This window comes from Phoxinus phoxinus, assembly GCF_949152265.1.
Source record: "Phoxinus phoxinus genome assembly, chromosome: 13".
NCBI classification, from domain to species: domain Eukaryota; kingdom Metazoa; phylum Chordata; class Actinopteri; order Cypriniformes; family Leuciscidae; genus Phoxinus; species Phoxinus phoxinus.
In genome coordinates, this window is record NC_136888.1 from 26,721,405 (window position 1) to 26,743,454 (window position 22,050).

The following is a 22,050-nucleotide window of genomic DNA, read 5'->3' on the forward strand; positions in this document are numbered from 1 at the left end:
AGTCACTTCACAAGGTGTCTATGGGCTAGCTTCTAGGTAATGCTAACATTATGAAACAACAGTTTTCATTTGCATTGTTAAAGTTGGAATACCTTACCTATCCAGCAGAAAAAAGGCAACTTCTTTTTTACAACATCGAAAAAAGGCAACATTTTTACCTTCGTTTCTCTTTTATTTTTCTGGCTTCATCATACTTCCTCTTCTTCGAAGCGGATTTACCCTCCGTCGCTCTTGTCCTAAACGATATCTGTGGTCATTCATTTTCGCGGAATTCTCATTCAAGTTAGTGACGAAACGCGCTCTGTAGCGCTGTTTGTTCGCTGTCGGCTACGGTAGAAACATGTCACAATATGTCGACCTTCATTTAAAGGGGTGTCCCGCGCTTATGTAGATATAAATGACTCATTCTAAGGTAATAAAAACATAACGGTTCATTAAGTAAGGTCTTTATACACCACTGAAAACATAGTTATGGATCTTATATTGCATTTCTGTCAATAGATCCTCAGAAAATAATACACATTGCACCTTTAAACCCGCAACTGTCATTGATCAATCTTGGTGAGATATTGGTGAACGTGAACAGGTGGGACAAAAGTGTGATCAAATCAAATATGAAATCTGTGCATTAGGACTTGCAGTGTAAATTCAGCCTATTAAACCCGCAACTGTCATTAATATTAATCAAACAACAATATTTACAAGAAAGAGGTCTGCTCTTGGCTGAATAACTTTAGTAGCTGTTATGAGTAATCTACAATGACATGAACAGCAAAGTGTGTGTGTGTGTGTGTGTGTGTGTGTGTGTGTGTGTGTGTGTGTGTGTGTGTGTATATGTTTACCTTAAAATAAAGGGATGTGTTCTCTAGCATATTTTTTTTGTTGCATTGAAATTGGTATTGAGAAACATGATATTTTACTAGTATTATTATAAACTACTGGCATTTTAAAACTATAAAAACTTATCGTAAAACAAAAAGTCACAACTATTTCTGTTTACGTCATTCTCTGATTTTTTTGTTGTTGATTGCCTTATAATTTGTTCAACAACCAGTAAAAATGAACAGAACAGAATTAAAAAACAACAATGGATCATTGCAGTATGGTGTTTCAGACTCTGCATGGAGTTCACAAGGATGAATTGTTTCATTAAAAAAATTGTTGTCATGCATATTTTAGTATTTAAAATGCAGACTCATTCAAAAAAAAATGTTGTGAATAAGCCTTAAAGGGATAGTTCACCCAAAAACCAGCATTATTGTCATCATTTATTCACCCTTATGTTGTTACAAATCCATATGACTTTCTTTCTTCCATGGAACACACAGTAAGTTTTGAAGAATGTTCTTGCTACCCTTTTTCATACAATGTAATTTGAAGAGCCATGAAACATCTTAAAAATACTCCATATGACTACTTTCATTATTGTGAAGAGCATTTTGTTATAGAGACATGCTGTCATGAATAAGTTCTTTTGTTCTCCACGGAAGAAGGAAAGTCAAATGGATTTTGAAAGACGCAAGGATGAATGAACGATGAAAGAATTTTCATTGTTTGTGGGCTATCCTTTTAACATGTAGTACTGTCCCTCTTATGATACCAAACTGTGTTCTCATTGGCTGTTGGACTGTGGTGTATATAGGCCAGTAAGTGCTGAAGGCATATAGTCACCAAGCTTTTTGCTTTGCAGGCTTTCAGCTTTAGCTTTTTCATCTTTCCTGCCTGTAGCTCCTCATCTGTCACACATCTGTTCGTTCTTTCTTTCACCCCATCATCTCTCCATCTTTCTAGCTTTAATCTTGTCGCTCGTTCCATCCGCCGTCCTCTGTTGTTTTTTAACTCGCTGACCTTCTCTGAAGCTTTGATGCCATTGTGATCATCTGAAGACAGATCCTGTGATCAGTTTACACACAAATCCAACCGTAAAGGCCTTCTGTCTGAATTTCGGAAAAACAAAGGAAGATTTTCAATCTCTCAATTCAAAGTTGCTCAATTCACATGAACATCCGGAGCGGTCCAGTCCCAATGGTTAGATTAAACAAATAAAACAAAAACTGTGGGATGTACTTTATGGTCAGTGCACCAAAAGCTGTTTAGTTTAGCCCATGCTATTCTTTTTGATGGCTCTTTTTTGATTTTTCATGGCCATCACTAACACAGAGCAGCCACCCTTGCATGTGGATGTGAATTGTGCCACCAAGACACAGGTGTGTGAGCTGGGCGTTAATGTCGGTCCATGTGGTGGGGGATAGTGGGATTGCCCATGTGGTAGTGTAATGTGCCCAATGCGTCTGGCAGGGCCCAATGCAGATGACTTGGCCCCTCCAGCACGAAAAGGCGTCTGGCGCCAGAATGGCTCAAGTTGGCGGAAAATTCCTCTCTGCACTGGCGCCGAAGCAGAGGCAGAGAGTATAGCCCTGGCCAGTGCCGCCCAAGCCCCAAAGTTTGACTCAGGTCAGTGAGCACCTTACCCAGCACCTTCATGTCCGGCGCACACCTTCGAGCATGCCTGATGCTCATCCGGCCCCAGTAATGTGTGGAATAGTCATCCATGCCTCAGTGCCATTTCACCTCCAGACCAGCAGGGGGCGGTTTAGAGTGTTTTGCTGCCAGTGACGAGAGGGGGGGGGGGGGGGGAGAAACTCATGTCAAGGACTGAGCCGAGTGTCGCTGAATCACAATTTACATACTTTTGTATACTTGTATGCAAAGTATGATATGAAAATTGTATCCATTGATTGTATACTTTTAAGAATGAAGTAAGCCAGTACAAAATTGTGACAAAAATCGTGTCTTGATGTTACATCAGTGAATCATTGCAAACAAATCCACTTGCATTGCATGGAATGATCCATCCAATCAGAAATCGTATGCCATTTGAGTACCTTTTGACATACTTCTTTAATGTGACACTATTACGGATAGTATCAAATTGGGATTCAGCTCATAAGAGGCAAGTGATTCACTGGAATCTTTTGTTTTCCTTTAGCTTGTTCCACTGATTTGGACATGGCATGTTTGTCATACATAGTCAACGGAATCATGTTCCATGTTTGGCTGTATCTGTTTGTTTTATCCATGAAGAACGGCCTAGTTTTGAAAAGCTTTGTTGTCATTTTGCGTGCTAGATCATTTGTCCATGACTGCTGCCATTGAAGCCAGTGAACGCAATGGTTAGATATGTCAGTGTGCTTGCGTACAAATCCAACAGTAAAAATAAAAACAACTTAAAGCAAACATTCAATACACAAGCTTTTTCCGACATCTCCTCTTTTCACGAAACCCACCAGCACCTCAAACAGTGTGCCTTCAATCTATCAGTAACTGTGTGTAGAGCTTCACTGTTTCCTGACAGATAAAAGTGATTGATTTTCAGCTCAGTGCGAGCACAAGGAGGGCAGGTCCAGATCAGCGTAAATAGAGGAATATCCTCGCCCAGCCAAGTATGTCACTCATAAATTTTGAAATGCGTTGTTCATACAACAAGATGGGTGTAAGTTATGAGCGGCTGTCTGTTTTAAAACCTCTTTCTGTCACCTCGGTTAATAAATGATTTTAAAATGTATAAATGGTCTCAGCTTGGAGAAGATTGGCCATTTAGAGTATGCTGAGGTGAGAGCCTGTTCTGCTGGATTTGATGTATAAGGAGTTTCTGATGCACCGATATAAATTACCAATAACCAATAGGTTTGCAGATATTGCTGTAACGTCTATGTCTACGTACACCACTATTTAAAAGTTTGATGTTGGTAAGATGTGAAAAATATTGAAACTCAACTAAATTAATTTGACCAAGATACAGAAAAACATTAATATTGCGAAATATTATTACAATTGAAAATGTCTAATAATTCCTGTAATGGCAAAGCTGAAATTTTAGCAGCCATTACTCCAGTTTTCAGTGATTTGGTGCTCAAGAAACATTTCTTGTAGTTATCAATTGGAAACAGTTGTGTTCCTTAATATTTTCTTTTGTGGAAACTGTGATGCATGTTTTCAGTATTCTTTGATAAAACATTTATGAATAAATTGCTGAATAAATGTATTAATTTCTTAAGAAAAAGAAAAAAAAAGAAAAAGAAAAAAAACTCACTGACCCCCAACTTTTGAACTATAGTGTATGATTGGCTGATATTATGGCAGATTTTTTTATCCATTGGGATATAATTAGAAAAGCAACTAATCATTCTTTTTAAAGGATATATTAAATAGTTTTTTTTTTTTACTTATTTTTAATATGTCCCTCTCTCTCTAATAATTAAAGAATACCTAAAAGTCTCTCTCTCTCTCTCTCTCTCTCTCCTCTCTCTCCTCTCTCTCTCTCTCTCTCTCTCTCTCTCTCTCTCTCTCTCTCTCTCTCTCTCTCTCTCTCTCTCTCTCTCTCTAATATATATATATTATATATATATATATAATAAATATATATATATATAGTCAAATTCTCGTATCATATTTTTCACAATAATGTTTTCAATACTATTTATAATATATGGAATTTATGTGTACAATTTATTATAAATATCCTCAGTATCGGTCTTTAGAGAACAACCAATTGGTTAGAAGTTACAATAAGTTTATTAAGTGTCTTTACCAAGCTTATTAGTATTATACTTTTTTTTTAATTGAGTTAATTGATAACTTTAAGTCAGTTTTAGGAGCACTATTTTAGTGTTGATTTCAAGACGACAGCATTTGGTATGGACTCCAGGCTTACATGTGGTCTGTTTACGGGCCTGTGCTCTGCTGTGTTGAGTTGATCTGGGCTTGTTGTATTGTAGCTGCAGGGAATCATTGGAGTTTCACGGTGACTGGGTTGTCAGGGCTCTGTGATGTGCGCTTGAGTACTCATCTCTGTGTGTAGATAACACCGACCCCATCTGTTTGATCTCCCAATCCAGACACGCGCTATATTTAGAGCCTCGTCAGATGTGCTGTTTTAGAGAAATAAGTCTTTTCTAATCAGCCTCCAACCGAGGAGAGGCCTCATTAGCATCAGCTCGCTCTCCCTCTCTCATTCTCCTGCTTTATCTCTACAAGAGCACCTTTGCACTCTCTCATTCTTTCTTTTTCTGTCTCTCTTTATTCTCTCTCTCTCTCTCTCTCTCTCTCTCTCTCTCTCTCTCTCTCTCTCTCTCTCTCTCTCTCTCTCTCTCTCTCTCTCTCTCTCTCTCTCTCTCTCTCTCTCTCTCTCTCTCTCTCTCTCTCTCTCTCTCTCTCTCTCTCTCTCTCTCTCTCTCTCTCTCTCTCTCTCTCTCGCTTTCCTTCCGGCTCTCCCTGATTCTTTATTCCTTTCCCCTCTTTCTTTCTCCATCTCTGTCTGTCATCTCTCTTTTCTCTTCTTTTTTTTTGTGTGTGGGAGGGCGCTTGTTGCTCCCCCAAGAGATCTCAGGCTTTGTTTGTCAGTGTAAGTGTGTATGTTTGGTGTTCAGGGGAAATGGTACATCTGTGTTCCAGGGCACACTCTCATCCACCTTTCCTACAACTTAATTTAGGCCATGTGTGATTTATTTGTGCTTTCACGTGAGAGTATGAAATGTGTGAAATTCGACCACTGACAAAGTTCTTTATAAATACGTTATTGTACATATTACAGCTACTATTACACAGTGCTTAAAATTGCTGGCTTCCTGATCAGTGCCCTGACTATTGAACTAGGGAGCTGATTGAGATGCACCCCTCTTGTAATGCCCGTTATATAAAAAAAATCTTCTAGATAATGAAAATAACGTTTTCAAATTAAAGAGATTCTTTTAAAATAATAAAAATAACTTTTGTGGGTTATGCTAGCTACAAATGTTCAAGGTTAGCAGTTTTATCAGTTAGCAGTATGCTAACTAGCTAGCTTATTGACTAGCTGAATACAGAGTTATGCTGCGTTCCAGTCCAAAATTGTCATGCCCTTCACTCGCTAACTTCCCTCCGTCTCGTTCACTCGGATGTACGTCATTGCTTACGTTGCACGAGTGCCCACTTCTGGCGGAAACTGCAATGGGTTTAATTGGAACGTCCAAAAGCCCTTGATCACTTGGAATCAGCTATGGAGTTGATTTATTATTATTTTTTAAAATCTCTTTAAGAATTAGTATAATGCAGCATCCAAATGTATTAGTGTATATAAAATGGCTCAAGTATGAAATATAATTAAAATATCATAGAGTTGTTTGTTGTGGTGGTGATTAGACGAGATCTGTGGTGACGTCACAATCGTATTGCATGATGGGACATATAGGTGCCTGAAGTTTACATATGAAGTATGAGGTCAAAATCGAGGGAACGAGGGTCTGTCCATATAAACTTCCCTCGTCCACTTCACGAAGTGGAACGCACTTCAAAATGGCGGCAGGGATTCCCCCGAGGGGAAGTGCTTAGGAAAGTTCGCAAGTGCGTGTCTAAAAGTGGACTGGAATGCAGTATTAGTAGCCTCATCGACTGGCGATATGCTATGCTAGTATTCTAACTAGTTAGCTTGATTCACTGAAATGATGGCTGATTCCTCAATTAGAGGAACTTTTCAGTCATTTAAGATGATTTGAAGAGAAAAAAAATAAGAATTCTACTTTATAAAAGATAGATTAAAACTCTTTCCTCTCATTTTCAAAGGTTAAAGATGTTATTTCACTATTTAAGAGTGTTCAATTTCACTATTATGGGTTATCGTTTTGTAGCAGTGCTAGCTACAACAAATAGTGGTGTGTAATTTATGCGAGTGTTTGTGCAAGGCTAGCAGGCTTGTCAATTAGCGGCATGTTTGTCAATTAGCAGTATGCCAAGCTAATATGCTAACCTGTTAGCTTGCAGGCTACCAGAATAAACATAGAACATGAAATGTTTAACTGGTAGTTAATAACATACATTCTTTGTATTATTAAAACAGTTCAGAGAGAGTACATCATAATATGCACTGTCCTTGTTTTTACGTCCCTCTGTTCATGTCTGTTGTCTGGCTGCATGTGTGCATTTGCTTTCTCATGCATTTGCATTCTTTTGCTGGCCTCTGATCTAGGCACATTTTCCCTTTCTGACTTTTACAAGGAAGTTATCTTTCTTTGTAGTTGTATTCATGATTGTTTGAGTTCATCAGAATTTCTTTGTTTTGTAGATGGAATGGGTCGAGTTCTGGCTCAGGACGTCTACGCCAAAGACAACCTGCCTCCTTTCCCTGCGTCAGTTAAAGATGGCTATGCTGTTCGAGGTGATTACCCGTTTCTGCCAAATTCACACAACCGTTCTCGTTTACCCCTTTTCCACCCAAATGTTGCTTTTTACTTGCTAGAACCGTGCTCGGTCTGGAGATTTTCCAACCTCTCTCAATCTGTATCGCATTTATACTGACTTAAGAGCAGAGTGATCACATAACTGATTATAAAATATAACCTGCCCATAAACACATTTAGTGTTCAGGGTAGTTCACATGCCCAAACAAATGCCTGCAAACACAAACAAACATTTTGAGAAAGTTTTAACATCCAAGGTAATTTTATACCACCGTTAAATGTATATTTGCACCATATTGGCACCTGCACTGTGCCGATAAAAAAGGTGTAATTGACATATTCATTAGAACTTATGATTATTTCCCTTTTACCCATAATACTTTATCATAATAAGATATAACAACCCTATTCTTAACCATATTACCATTAGAATCTCATTCACCAAACCTGCTTAAAATAAGTTATTCTTTTTACTGTTTTTCAGCTGCTGATGGCCCTGGTGATCGCTTCATCATTGGGGAGTCTCAGGCTGGGGAGCAGGTGAGTTAAACTAACACTCATTAGTCTTCTTACACTGTTGTGCTATGAAAACCTGATGTGAACATGCTGAGTTTCTCTTCCTTACACATACCCTGGAAATGCCTGCTTTTGCACTGGCACCTTGCATCTGCAGGAGACTTGTGTGCTCAGATGGCAAGAAAGCTCAGAATCAGTGAGCGTGTTTAATGAGTGCATGAGAGAGAGAGAGATAGAGAGAGAGAGAGATCCCTGTGGGCTGTGTGCAGCAGAGTGCAGGGCAGCACTCCAGTGCTCATGGCTGACGTCCACACAGTGCGTGTGTGTGTGTGTGTTTGCATTTGTGTCTTGAGTTATTCTGTTGCACTGTTGCTTTCTCAGCTGATGCCATACAGATAACAATGTACTATGTAGGTATATGTTATTTTATGTGAATAAATGCAATTTAGCCCAGTATCAGAAGGACAAAACATCAGTGTTTTGCTTCCACACCAAAGCCGTACACGTATGTTTTTTTGATACAGTGGTGAAGGGTATTTTTCTGTGTGTAGCCCACTCTCACAGTTATGCCAGGCCAAGTGATGAGGGTGACGACAGGTGCTCCTATCCCATGTGGTGCAGACGCTGTAGTGCAAGTAGAAGACACAGAACTGCTACGAGAGTCTGAAGACGTAAGTATATCACATTCTCAACCACTAAATAATTGTAACTATTACAATTAATATATTATATTTCTAAGTAAATGTAAATATATATAGTCAAATTCTCGTATCATATTTTTCACAATGTTTTCAATACTATTTATAATATATGGAATTTATGTGTACAATTTATTATAAATATCCTCCGTATTGGTCTTTAGAGAACAACCAATTAGTTAGAAGTTACAAGAAGTTTATTAAGTGTCTTTACCAAGCTTATTAGTATTATACATTACACAAAATAATTGTAACTATTACAATTAATATATTATATTTCTAAATAAATGTAAATAAATGTAATAAATAAAACTTTAATAAATAACTTTTAACTTACTCAAAATTAACCATATCCCTAAAATAATAGCTTTTGTATTTTTAGAATAAAAGTACTTTACTGAGTAATTTCTACCTTTTGAGGATGCTGCCCATTTTGTTAGTATTAGCTACTTTCTTGGGGCAATTTTCACGTATATTGACCCGAAAGTGAAACATCCATACTTCAAAGTGTTCAAAGACAATAAAAAACAAACAAAAAACAAATATATATATATACTATAAATTATACAGCAGGATTTTTAAGGTAAATATTTAAGGAAAACATTTTTGTGTTATGGTTTTAATAATGATAAAACAAGAAACACAACACATAAAACCTTCTAAAAAGTGTGTAGGAACTTTGCATATAAATGAAAGTCCAGTGTCGTTCATTAGTGTACAGGTGTCTGGTTATGGGTTGCTTATGAATTACAGGGTACAGAGGAGCTGGAAGTGAGGATCCTGGTTCAGGCCCGTCCAGGACAGGATATCAGGTGAGTTGGACTGTAGTTTGCTTCCTCAAAAAAAATAGACTTTTTTTAAAAAACCTAATACTTACTTTTTAATTTGATTTTTTACTGTATTTTCCCATCTTACTTCTTTCCCCAAAAAAAATGTCACGGCCCCCAGAACGTTTTGTTGTATGAATATTTGAACATGCAATATATCTAAAGAAAGAACAGAGCCTCTGCATTTAAACAACAACAACATGAAAAATGGTTGAAAAAGCATAAATACAATCACTAGTAATACGATTTAATTGCTTTTAATTTTTGACCAATAGGTGGTGCTGTTACCAAATGAATATTGTGTGGTCAGTGTGAGGTGACAATGACACGTACAAAGTTTGGTGTGAATACGCCAAAGTATTGCGCAGTTACAGCCTCAGAATCAGCTTGGCATCATGCCAACAATTTTGTTGATGCGTTATTTAATAAAGGTTTTGTCTATCAAAAGGCTTTTAATAACTTTTTGCCAATGTGGACTGAAGATGATTGAGCCAATTTTGGTGAAAATGGACCATCGTTCTAGGAGTTTTTCAAAAGTAGGTTTTCAAAGAAATTTGACCAACAATGGCATAGCTGGTATCATTGTTTACGCAATGACTCAACTAGCAAGTCAAAATGAATAAAAAAAATCATCAAAACGCAATAAAATGCATCATAACGCAATACATGCATTAAAATGAATCAAAAGCTATTAGCATTTTTTTTTTTTGACCACAAGGTGGCTATGTCTCAACTTTTTGAGTACCCTCAGGGCACCTTGCTGATGACACTTGCCATCTTAGTATCGATACGACAATGCGTTTATAAAATAGAGCATTTTACGTAAAACGTAAAAATGGTCGGCGTCAAAAATAGGCGATATGGGAAAATTGGGTATTATTCTAATCTGTTTACTCAACTGAATCAAACGTTGTTGATTTTTGGCAAACCATTCAGAAGTTATAAGCAAAAATAGCTATTTTTTAAATATCTCTTGACCAGTTGGAGGCGCTGTGTCAAAACACTGCAGATAGCCTCACGCTCAAGACAAGTGTTGTGCAGATATAGCCTCACATCCATTTTTATTTTGTCTAATTCGTTTGTGCGTTTTTTGAGAACTGTTGGGTTTATCAAAAACCTTTTATTGTTAATTTTAACCTTTTAACCTTCGGTGCTTGGCCCCTAATAACTGTTTTCTATTTGGATATATTTTAAAATTAGCATTTATTTAAATAAGAATTTTTGTAACATTATACATTTCTTTACTATTACTTCTATTCAATTTAATGCTCATTTGTTTTAGAATAATATAACTGGTATTTTAAAGGCAGATGTTATAGTCTAGTCACTTGTGTCACACACAGGCCTATAGGTCATGATATCAAGCGTGGAGAGTGTGTGTTGGCTAAGGGCACTCACATGGGTCCATCTGAGATCGGCCTCTTGGCCACTGTAGGAGTCACAGAGGTGGAGGTGCAGAAATTCCCAGTTGTAGCAGTCATGTCCACTGGCAATGAGGTAGGGCTTGCTTTGTTACCCTCTTTTGCTCATGGTCATTTAAAACGAGTTCGAACGTGTTTACGGTATATATGCTTATGTGTGCAGTTGTTGAACCCTGAGGATGACCTCCACCCAGGCAAGATCAGGGACAGTAACCGATCCACACTGTTGGCCACCATTCAGGAGCACGGCTATCCCACCATCAACCTCGGCATCGTCGGAGACAAGTCAGCATCCCTCCTTTACCGCCCACACACACGCACACGCACACACACTCACACAGTCAGCTTTGCACATATCTAAATCTTTCCAACCTCAGCACTCCTCTGAAACTCCAGCTCATATATTAGAATCGATACAGGATCATACAACGTCTCAGCAGAATTTACCGAACGACAGCACTTCCTGCAGTCCTCTGAAGTATTTTTCCACCATTATTTGTATTCACATACATATACTGTAAGGATGTTTACAAAAACGTGTATAAGGAGCAACTACAAATAGGTTTACATTGAAAGTATCAGTGCTAAGTGATTAAAAACGAGTTTGACTGAAGTATTTAATGCATTTAGTATAAATATAAAATATAACAAGATATTGTGTATTTTGAAATGTATTATTTATTGCTTTATGTAATTCTGCTGACATGTCCAATGAAGTCTTTCCAAGAAAAAAAAAAAAACGAAAAGTAAGGACGGTAGAAGAACAGGTGTTTTATTTTATTTTTTCAGTTGAAGTATTGCAGGTTAAATATTGATTAAAAAAAAAAAAGTTCAAAGGTTTTATGCTCACCAAGGCTGCATTTATTTGATCAAAAATACAGTAAAACCTGTAATGTTGTGAAATAGTATTGCAATTTAAAATAACTTTACGCTTTTGATATAATTTAAAAAGTAATGTATTCCTGTGGTGACAAAGCAGCCATTGCTCCTATTTTCAGTGTCACATGATCCTTCAGAAATCATTTTATTATGCTGATTTGTTTTTAAGAAACATTTCTTATCATCAATACTAAAAACAGTTGTGCTGCTTAAATATTTTTTGTGGAAACTGTAATACATGCTTTTTTTCAGGATTTATATGAATACAAATTTCAAAAGAACAACATTTATTTGAATCTTTTGTAACGATGTAAAAAAGATTCAAATAAATCTTTTGCAACAATGTAAAAGTCTTTACTGTCACTTTTGATCAATTAAATGTGTCCTTGATGAATAAAAATATTAAATTCAGGTTATTTCTTGCATTCAATTTGCACTAGCAACAGTGTAACGCCGGGTTCACACATACTCCGTTTGCAGTACGGGTTCATGTGCTTTCACATATGACACGTTTGCAGTGTGCAACTGATCCATTGCTGTATAACACAACATTTATTCGTCATTTTTATATCAAAACAAGAAGTTGTTACTGAAAATGCTTTTTCAGCATTGTGATTCTCTTTGTACACATTACAGTTATGCAACGTTTCATAGACTTATTCACGTTTAAGTACACTAAATTTAAACAATGTATACAATTCATTACTTCTAGTTTTATATATTAGGATGCTCAAGAAAGTGGGATAACATTTAAACATACTTTTCTTTTAAAGTAACATTTTAAAGTAAAACTTACACATTGACAAAACAGCCGACTCTCATGCCTTTTTTTCGGGATTTAAATCTTTATAAAGAAATGTGGGTCATAAAGAACTTTTTTCCCACCTCCACGAAGAGACGACTGTCATCCATTATGTCGCCTTGTTTATCTAAATACGAGGTAAGGTGTAGTTTCCCTTGCTTTACTCTGGACAAAAAGACATGTGTTTATTTTTATGCGAACAATACACTGTCACTTTAATAAACAGTGCGGAAACAATGCGCACTACTCCTGGAACACATTGCCGGACCGCATCAGTGCGGTGTGAATGCTATAATCTGTTAACAAGGGCACGGGAAATAAAGTATGTGTGAACCTGGCGTAAGCAAACATTTGACACTTTTAACCAATGTGCCAGTAATGGATGTGGCAAAGAGAAAATGGAAGTCATTTGGCATGAACATGTTTTCTAACTCTCCCTGCAGCCCAGACGACCTGCTGAACGCCCTCAACGAGGGCATTAGTCGCGCTGATGTCATCATCACCTCCGGGGGCGTGTCCATGGGTGAGAAGGTCAGTTGATTGGAGTTGTCTGGAAGTGTATGCAAGGTCACATGTTTGAAATGTCTGAGCTTTTCAATATAGGAATGCGGCCTCACTGATCAATCTGCTTCATGTCAAGGAGAGGATTCCATTGGTTTAGCCAAAGGCCATGAGGTCTCAGATCAAAACATTTTAAGAGCTTATGCCACAGGTCACTGTGTGTTTTACTGCCATCTAGTGTTACTGCTTGATTTTCGCCACAAAGCAACACTTGTTAATCTGACCTCTTATTTTGGGTCTTTGCCCAGGCAGCAGTGCACTGACCGCCTCTTGCTCTTGATTTTCCGCCCTATTAATTAGAGCTCTTTAATTACCCAATGTTTCGCTTCACCAGGCGGGGATAGATGTGTTGTACTACATAAGAGGAGAAACGCAAACACACACACGCCACTAACGTCTGTTTTCTTTTTCTTTTCTTTTCTTAGGACTACCTGAAGCAAGTGCTGGATATAGACCTCCATGCCCAGATCCACTTCGGTCGAGTGTTTATGAAGCCAGGGTGAGTGAGAGAAGCAGTGTTAGTCATACAGAGCTAGACTTGCGTAAAGTCTTGATGGGGCGGCACTGACATGAGGGGAGGCATTTGGTTGTGCTCTGGGATAAAACTAACTGCCGAAAAACACTTACAAGGGTTTAATGCCATGACCTCCAAAATTTTGGCAAAGCTAACCTATTGATAAGAACCATTGCCCTGCCAATAATTTTTCTTCAGCTCTTGCTATTTTTGTGTGCAATATGCATCAGGTGGTTTTTGAACATTGGCATGTAATCTGATTCAAAGACAAAGCAAAGTAAACAGAAAAAGAGCTACATTGTGTTTATATCAGTGTTCTTTTAGTATTATTTATATAGTTCTATAGTTTTTATTTGTTACATTTGTTTATATATTTTTTTTTTTCAGTTTTTATTTTATTTTAGTCATTTTTTTGTCATATTTTATTAGTTAAAAAAATATATATTTTTAGTAATACATTTATTTAGTAATTTATAGTAATGTATTTTTATTTCAGTTAACATTTCAAATTTTTGTTTGTTTTTCCATCTCATATTTATATTTTATTTTAACATTTATATTTTATTTTATTTAGCTTAAAGGCACAATATGTACGATTTTTGGATTAAAATATCCAAAAACCACTAGAACAACGTTGTATATTTTGTTGACTTGTGTACTTGTTTTTTAGTTAACAATAACACCAGTTTTGGTCATTTGTGGCATTTCACTACAATTGATGACCGAGATGCAAGATGATGCCAGTGGCGTTAGTATAAAACAAAAGAGCTTGAGTCTATAGTGTGATATGATGACAGTTAACCACATGAGAAAACAACAGAAAATATTAGGAAACATCTGATCGCCGAATGCCCTGATTGACCAATCAGAATGAAGTGTTTTAGAGAGCCGTGTAATAATTTGCGATGATAACCCACTGACAGAACATTTTCTCATGACATGTTAAGTCGTATTCTTTCTGTTTCAGTTTGCCTACTACGTTTGCCACCTTAGACATTGACGGTACAAGAAAACTGATCTTCGCCCTTCCAGGTACAATACGCCATCTATTCGACATGCGAACAGAGAAGTATTGACAGGAAAACTGTTCTCATTTTACACAAATGAGAACACATACATACACAAACCCAGGTGACTGAGTTTCCTGTTTTCCCCATGTATGTATTGTACCAATTAGAACAATTTCCCTTATTCTAAGCATATACATAAACCTACATATCTATATAGTACCAACTCCAAACTAAATGGTCCCTTCTCCATGAAATACAATCAGCCCACGGTTACCCACTTATGTACCCTTCTGCAAACCTACATTTCCCTTCTTGCCCACTGGCCCGATCAGCTTTCCCAGGCTTGCCCCCATCCCGAGCCCACTGTGCTCCCACCTTGTGCCTTCAGAAACCAGGTGGTCGAGGCAGTGGTGACAGTGGCGATTTCTATATTCCCCTTTAAAGGTAATTTCACCTACAGAGACACAGGGGCGACTCTTCTGGAGACTGTGCCCCTGAGTGACAGCGAGGCCAGCAGACTGCCTGTGCCTCCTCCCCCACGAGGAAGTAGGTGCTCTTAATTCAGGAAATAAGCCCTGTCTTCAGCCCGCGCTCAGAAAACGGAAATGGACTTGAAATTTTGACACGAAACCCTAATTAACTGGTTTTCGAAATCAGAACAGGATTTAACACGAAAATCTCTTTTTAGTGCACTTGGGCTCATTTGGGACCAGTATGATATAATTTATTACGGACACAAGATATTAATAAAACATGAAAAAGCCTTGTCTAATCTAACAACCTCCAAAACACAATGAAACGAAACATAGGAAATAATATTTTTGTTCTGATTTTCCAATGTGACGCTTTCTGTTCTGTTTTCTGAGAGAAGCTTTGTGTTTTTGCTTTTTCTTTTTTTTTGCGTCCATGGCACTCCTTGTAGTTATTAGTTCTTTTGCAACCTCTCAAAGCCCTTCCGTTTGTGTACCGTGATGTGGCTTAGTGTCTTGAAATTGCTATTTGTCTGAAATAGTCCTGTCCTCCTTTTGCTTTCAATGCCCCTCTTCCCTTCCTGTTGATGTGGTGCAGCACCTCTGCACTCGACACACTCTTCTACCTTGACTGATTTCAGTAGGGTGCTACACATTTGTCTCATCAGAGAGTCTTGGGTTGGTTTCACACTTTATTTGATTGGTTTGGTCCGAACCAGAGTTCAATTCCTTCCCCCAGCCCCAGTATTATTGGGCTCCGAAATCTACATGAACACAAATGTACATCTGCATCATCAACATGAGTGTAGCTTTCACACCAACCTGACAAACTGAACTCTGACATAAAAAAGACTCTTTAAATGGGCAGTTGACCCAGAAATTAAGATTTTGTTATCATCTACTCACCCTCGTCTCGTTACAAACTCGTATGACTTGCCTTTGTCCAAAGAACACAAAAGAGGCTTAGTAAAATCTTTATTCTGCTCTTTTTAATTTTAATTAAAGCATATAGAATGAAAAAAAAGAATACTTTTAATTCAGCAAGGATATATTATATAGCGGAATTACAAAAGATTTTGTAATGCTTGTAATACTGATGAAAAATTTGCATTTATGGTATAATCTGGCTCATTTACAGTCTCTACAGGAGTGTAATATTGTTCATTAATGTGCACTGTCCTGAATAAATAAATACAATTTCTATTTAAAATAAATGCTGTTATTTTAATCTTTCTAATAATCAAAGAATCCTGAAAAAGAAATATATGAATATATTATATATTATTAATAACAATATCAATAATCAAAAAATGGCTGTAAAAAATACATCTGCATTGTTTATCCTTTTGATCTTTCATTAATAAAAATAAAAATTGTACCTTTCATTGAAGTAAAATAATTGAAAGTGGGGGGAAATCACATTATGAAATGTATAGTTTCCAATAAAATATTACTCAGCACAACCATTTTCAACATAGTTAATGATAAGAAATGCACCAAATCATGGCTGCTGAAAATGTAGCTTTTCCATCACAGGAATACATTACATTTTAAACTAGAAAGTATTACTGTTTTTACTGTGTTTTTGATCAAATAAATGCAGCCTTGGTGAGCATAACAGACTTATTTCAGAAACAAAACAAAATCTTACCAAACCCAAACTTTTGAATGGTAGTTTACAATAAATAGATTTGAGATGGCAGATATTGGTATATTTTCAGCAAATAATGATTAAAATTGCTGTCAGCTCCTCTTGCAAAACTATTGCTTGACTTCAGACAACTTTTTGTGGTACTTGTATGCTGTTTTGTTGTTTGTGGAGCTTGACAGCCACTGATCATTGTAAACATGCAATGAATGGAAAAGAGCAGCACAAACATTCTGCTAGTTTGGAACGACATGAGGGTAAATAAATGACAGAATTCAAATTTTGGGGGTGAACTGTTGCTTTCTAGACATCAGTGGTGCTTTATCAGGAGACAGAACTGATTTCCTATCTACTACTGATCCACAGTTTAGATTCTGCACCCCCACAGTCACAGCCATAGTCTTCACCTCAACAGTCATCTCTCCTTTCTCTCTCAGGTAACCCAGTGTCAGCTGTTGTAACCTGTAACCTCTTTGTCATTCCTGCATTAAGAAAGATGCAGGGGATACTGGACCCACGGCCCACCATCATCAAAGCCAGGGTGAGCACAGCCACAAAAGCTCAAGCTTTTGTTTCTTGCATTGTGTTTCTGTTCTTCTGGGATGTCATCAGTGTGTGTCCTTTTCTTTGCAGCTGTCATGTGATGTAAAGTTGGATCCACGTCCAGAATATCATCGCTGTATACTGACATGGCACCACCAGGAACCACTTCCCTGGGCACAGAGCACAGGTATACATCATTAGTTGTGTGTATATTCAAAGACACATGCTACAAGTAACTTATCTGTATGCTAAACAGCAATTTCCTGCTCTGTTTCTCAGGAAACCAAATGAGTAGTCGGCTAATGAGCATGCGAAGTGCCAACGGCCTTCTGATGTTGCCTCCGAAAACAGAGCAATACGTGGAGTTGCACAAGGGTGAAGTCGTGGACGTCATGGTCATTGGACGGCTATGATGTCATCTTAAGGGGACAGACCAAGTATAGAGCAAGAAAGTGGTGCATGTCCACATATCATTACTATTCTGTAATATGCAACGGCACAGCTAGTTTTTATTGATTTGGGAGAAGTTGATCCAGTATAATCAACATTTCGAACAGACGAATATGTGAAATTTATGAAAATACGACTTCGAAGACATAGTATTTCAAAGACAGAAAATATTATACCTTTTAAAGTGATAATATATATATATATATGAAATATAAGAGATTTATTCTGTAATATATTGTTATAATTATTATGATTATTAATATAATGATGAATATTATCATATTAAGCAACTCTGTTCTCTTTCATTGCAATTGCTTTGTGTGTTCAATGCTAGAACTTATAGATAGCCGTAGCATTTTAATAGACAGCTGTTGGCGCCTGTCACACATACATCAGAAAGCTTATTTTCTCATCGGTAGAAAATGTGTCACTGAGGAATGAAAAGCTCTTCAAAACGTCTGCGGGGACCCCTTTGGATCCCCGACGGGAGCTGGATCTTTTCATCTCTCCTCAAAGTGCACCAAGGTGACCCAGCTTCTTTCCCTTTAGTATTATATGCTCCATAAAGACTTCATTATGCTTCATAAAGGGTTTACAAAACCGCTTTGCTTGTCGTTTATCTTGTGAGTCGTGTTTATGTGCGCAGTGCCAAAAGCCAGGGCTGTGGGGGGGTGGTTCTTGTGGTCATGACGCCGAAAAGCAGCGGGTGTCGCCGATATCACAGACTTTGTACGGATCGTTTTCGCAAAAACGATGACGGGTGAGGGTCTGTGTAAAGTCTGCTACTTCAGCGCACACAGAGGCATGTCCTGTGCTACAGGCTACCTCAGTCTGAAACATACTTCATAATAAACTGGCCCTCATAGCTCTGCCCTTATTACTCTCTATTTTACCCACTACCCTTACATTTAAACTCGCCCGGCCCAATCCTAGAGGCTGAGCTCCCTGGAAACTTTGATTTGTTAACTTAGAAGATGAAGACAGCTTATTTAAGTGCTGACAGCCTTTTTAAACAAATTACATAAAATGTACAGTCAAAAAAATGCAAGAGTGATATTGTACAGACAAGTGACCAGCACTCCTAAGGAATATACTATGGTATTGAAAAGATATTGAAAAACTCTGTACTATAATATCATTTTCTGTAATACTGATCTAATGCGAGAATTAAAATTCTTGATCATTATGTAAAGACGTGGTTCAGTTTCTTTTTTTAAATAAACTCTGAAAGCTGATTGAGTTCTCCATATCTGTCATTTATTTTCATGCATGTATGATGAATGTTTATTTTTTACAAAATATTTGTTTTATATATATATTTTTTTTTAAATATGTACTTAATAAATATTAAATTATATATTTTTTGATACTCTCTTGAAATATAAGCTATTTACTTTTAGCATTATTAAAGATCGACATACTAGGATATAGCAGGCAAAAAGCAGTTTGTCAAGTTAGGTGAACATACTGTAAAACAATAAAATACAATACATAGGTGAATACCTGAATGTACACTATTCACAGTGGACAATTTGCTATACCATAAGTCTATGCTTTTTTTTTTTTTTTTTTTACTTAACGTTTTGGATCTACAATATTGAAAGTGGTTACAATATAAAAACTGGACAAGCCTTAAAAAATTCCAATCCTTTAACTCGGTTCAATTGAAACCGACCGGTTTGTAATCGACTCTACGTTCTCAAGGAAAACCACACCTGATTGGACGGTGGAGTTTAAGCATGGTGGATCTGTCCAATCAGAAGCGTCGTCTCATGCAGTTGCCGGAGGCGCTGTTGAGTCGCTCTCCGTCAGTCTCGCACACAATACCGAGACTCTAGTCTCTAGCCACAGCGACCCGTCACACAACATGACAACAATCTAATGTGGTATTCTGTGAACAAAACCGCTTTCGTTGGAGTATTTTTACATTAATTGGACTAAAAGAACGGCACATCTTACTGAAAAGGTAAGCTAAGCGACACTTTCAAGTTGTTTTGGCCGTTAAAACGCGGCGTAAGTTAAGTGTTGTTTGCAACAGGTTGCCTGGGAAAGAAAGCAGCGCTGCACTTCGGGAAGTGGCCAGCTAGCTGTGTTAGCTATGCAAATATTCAGCATAAACCTAAAACACACTCTCATTTATATCAAATAAAGCTCTATAGACATTCAAGAGACAGTTTATAAGATTTAAAAGTTATGTATTTCACTGTTTGTTTAGTTTTGAGGGCACGCCAAGCTCATACAACGGCTGTCTCTCAAAAACGAATGAGCTGCCTACCTAGACAGCATTTGTAGGCATAATAAGCGCTTTCTTCGCCCAAAAAGTGGCAGTTCACTAGGTCTTGAGATTGATGCCCGGTCGTTTTGGATTAAGTAATAGTGATTATGAAGCTAAGTTACATGTTTAGAATGGCAAAACTAACGTAGGGATTTAAACAACCTGTTGAAACTGCCTGGAAGTTTCTCTGATCGATACACGGACTGCCATTGTTCATCTACCTTCATTACTGGCACAAATGTCGCATTGTTTCCTTCGGGAAGGTTCAGAAATCGGATAGCGCGAACTCGTCATATTCTCTCTGGTGTGATTGACTGTTACTGAGATAACTTACCATGGATCAAAGCTGACATGGAAAGGGCGTTATCGTTTTATTTTATGACTGAATTGCCTACGGGAAGTGAATGGGAATTATGTATTTCACATGACATATTACAGACATATATATAGTTTATGTTGATAATTTGTGAGCCTGTCTCATTCATGAAAATGGTCTCGGACCCCAGACACACTGGGCTATTTACTAGGCATATTAAAAGTGTTTATGTGCTAATAAAATTGACTGTTAAGTGTTCTGGGTTATTTTATCAACCTCCTTTTTGAATATTCAATGGACTCTGACAGTTTGATGAGCTAGTAACTTAAAGGAGAGGAAATAAAGCACGAGTTTTCTATTATTGATCTATTCTTGTGTTCCTAGTTGCAAAGGTTTACACAAAGTGACCATAGTATGTGTAACTTGTACGCCACACTTTAGATGTTTATATGTTATTATAGACTCCAAAATCATTTTATCTCACTTTTAGAGCATCATATCACCTTAATTACTTGCTTATGGAGTGATTTTCAATTAAAAACTCTGAATTAAATACACCCTTGACAGTATTTGTGACAAATAAATTTTGTTTATATATATATACATAGCCTATATTTTTTTTTAAACAACTGGAAAAGTCATATAAAATCATTGGCCAGAAAATGTGAGAACCCTACAGTATTTATATATATATATATATATATATATATATATATATATATATATATATATATATGTTGACAAATGTACATAATGTGAAAGTCTATGGGGGTGTGACAGTTGACCCATAGACTTTGTAAGTGCTTCACTGTGTCAACACATTTTGGCTTGGCTTTGTTTGTTGTAGATGTACAGCCTACCTTTTTATGTTACCAAGTCACCAAAAGTACAATCCCAGCCGGGGCTGGCTGTGATCCATGTCTTCATTCCATTATTAGGAGCACAATTGACAATCTTATCATCTCCTCAGATCACAAGCTGCGAGTCAGCTGGCTGCTCTGTGTTGTTTAAAGATAAGTGTTCACTGCATGCTGTGATAATTCAGCTCAGAGGTGGCCGTAGGTACCCTGTATCAGCAGCACAGTCACAGAGATAACCTTCCCTGCTCTTGATGCGCGTACTTAAGTCGAAGATTAATTGTTTCATAAAATTAGTCAGTGCTGTTGATGACAATAAATAATAGTAGGTTATCATGGGAGGCAGTCTTGGTACAGGTGTGGAGTTACTGCACAAATAAATGATGTTATAACGGATGATGGAAGATTTTGGCTCTGGATCAGATGGGCTTTCTTTCAAGGAGACGGTATCTGTTTTCAGAGTAGAGCGAGAGGTGTTAATGCCAGCACGCTCTAGAATCATATTACCTCACTGCCACGTTCCTTCAGTGAGGCTGGCCCGTCAGACTGATGAAATCTAATGGCCTGTTGGATATATAGAGAACAGTGTGACTCTTCAGAGACGGTTTGAAGATATTATCAATGTATTTAAATATTTATATCCAGAATAATTCAATTTATAAAAAAAAACATTTATAATTATCAGTTGAAAACAGTGCTGTTTTTGTGGAAACTGATACTTTTTTTCCAAGGATTATTTTTCTTCTTTGATGAATAGAATGTTTAAAAGAACAGCATTTAAAAAAAATGTGAAACTTGTAATATTATAAATGTTTTTTACTCTCAATTTTTATTTAATTTAATCCATCCTGCTGAATAAAAGTAAAATAAGCTCACTGACCTCAAACATTTGAATGAATGGTATTGTATGTATTCAGCCTCCGTGCTCTAGATATTGTGTTGCATTGCATTAATCCATTTCCATATAAATGCAGTCCATTTACCATTTAACCATTGAAATACCTGTGTTGGTCAATCACCAAGTTCATATCCACGCTGGTGACAAACAC

At 37.1% G+C, this 22,050-nt stretch overlaps 2 protein-coding genes across 21 annotated transcripts in view; both read left to right on the top strand.

The window, feature by feature from the left end:
* Positions 1-18,781, top strand: part of gphna (gephyrin a) — a 96,908-nt gene extending 78,127 nt beyond the window's left edge. For 11 of the 19 annotated variants that reach the window (XM_079633676.1, XM_079633688.1, XM_079633689.1 and 8 more), the window contains 13 exons: positions 7,100-7,192; positions 7,699-7,754; positions 8,282-8,401; positions 9,182-9,240; positions 10,599-10,752; positions 10,840-10,961; positions 12,801-12,888; positions 13,344-13,417; positions 14,400-14,464; positions 14,887-14,988; positions 16,998-17,101; positions 17,194-17,290; positions 17,383-18,781. In XM_079633676.1, the coding sequence (XP_079489802.1) occupies positions 7,100-7,192; positions 7,699-7,754; positions 8,282-8,401; positions 9,182-9,240; positions 10,599-10,752; positions 10,840-10,961; positions 12,801-12,888; positions 13,344-13,417; positions 14,400-14,464; positions 14,887-14,988; positions 16,998-17,101; positions 17,194-17,290; positions 17,383-17,516 (1,268 nt within the window). In that variant the 3' untranslated portion in view covers positions 17,517-18,781. The remainder of the gene's footprint in view (positions 1-7,099; positions 7,193-7,698; positions 7,755-8,281; positions 8,402-9,181; positions 9,241-10,598; positions 10,753-10,839; positions 10,962-12,800; positions 12,889-13,343; positions 13,418-14,399; positions 14,465-14,886; positions 14,989-16,997; positions 17,102-17,193; positions 17,291-17,382) is intronic. The other 8 variants (XM_079633690.1, XM_079633677.1, XM_079633681.1 and 5 more) reach the window with 2 other exon arrangements.
* Positions 18,782-19,243: 462 nt separating this feature from the next.
* pals1a (protein associated with LIN7 1, MAGUK p55 family member a) overlaps positions 19,244-22,050 on the top strand; it is a 32,036-nt gene continuing 29,229 nt past the window's right edge. Inside the window, exon 1 of one of the 2 annotated variants that reach the window (XM_079633717.1) lies at positions 19,244-19,519. The gene's annotated coding sequence lies outside the window, so the exon portion shown is untranslated. The remainder of the gene's footprint in view (positions 19,520-22,050) is intronic. The other variant, XM_079633718.1, reaches the window with a different exon arrangement.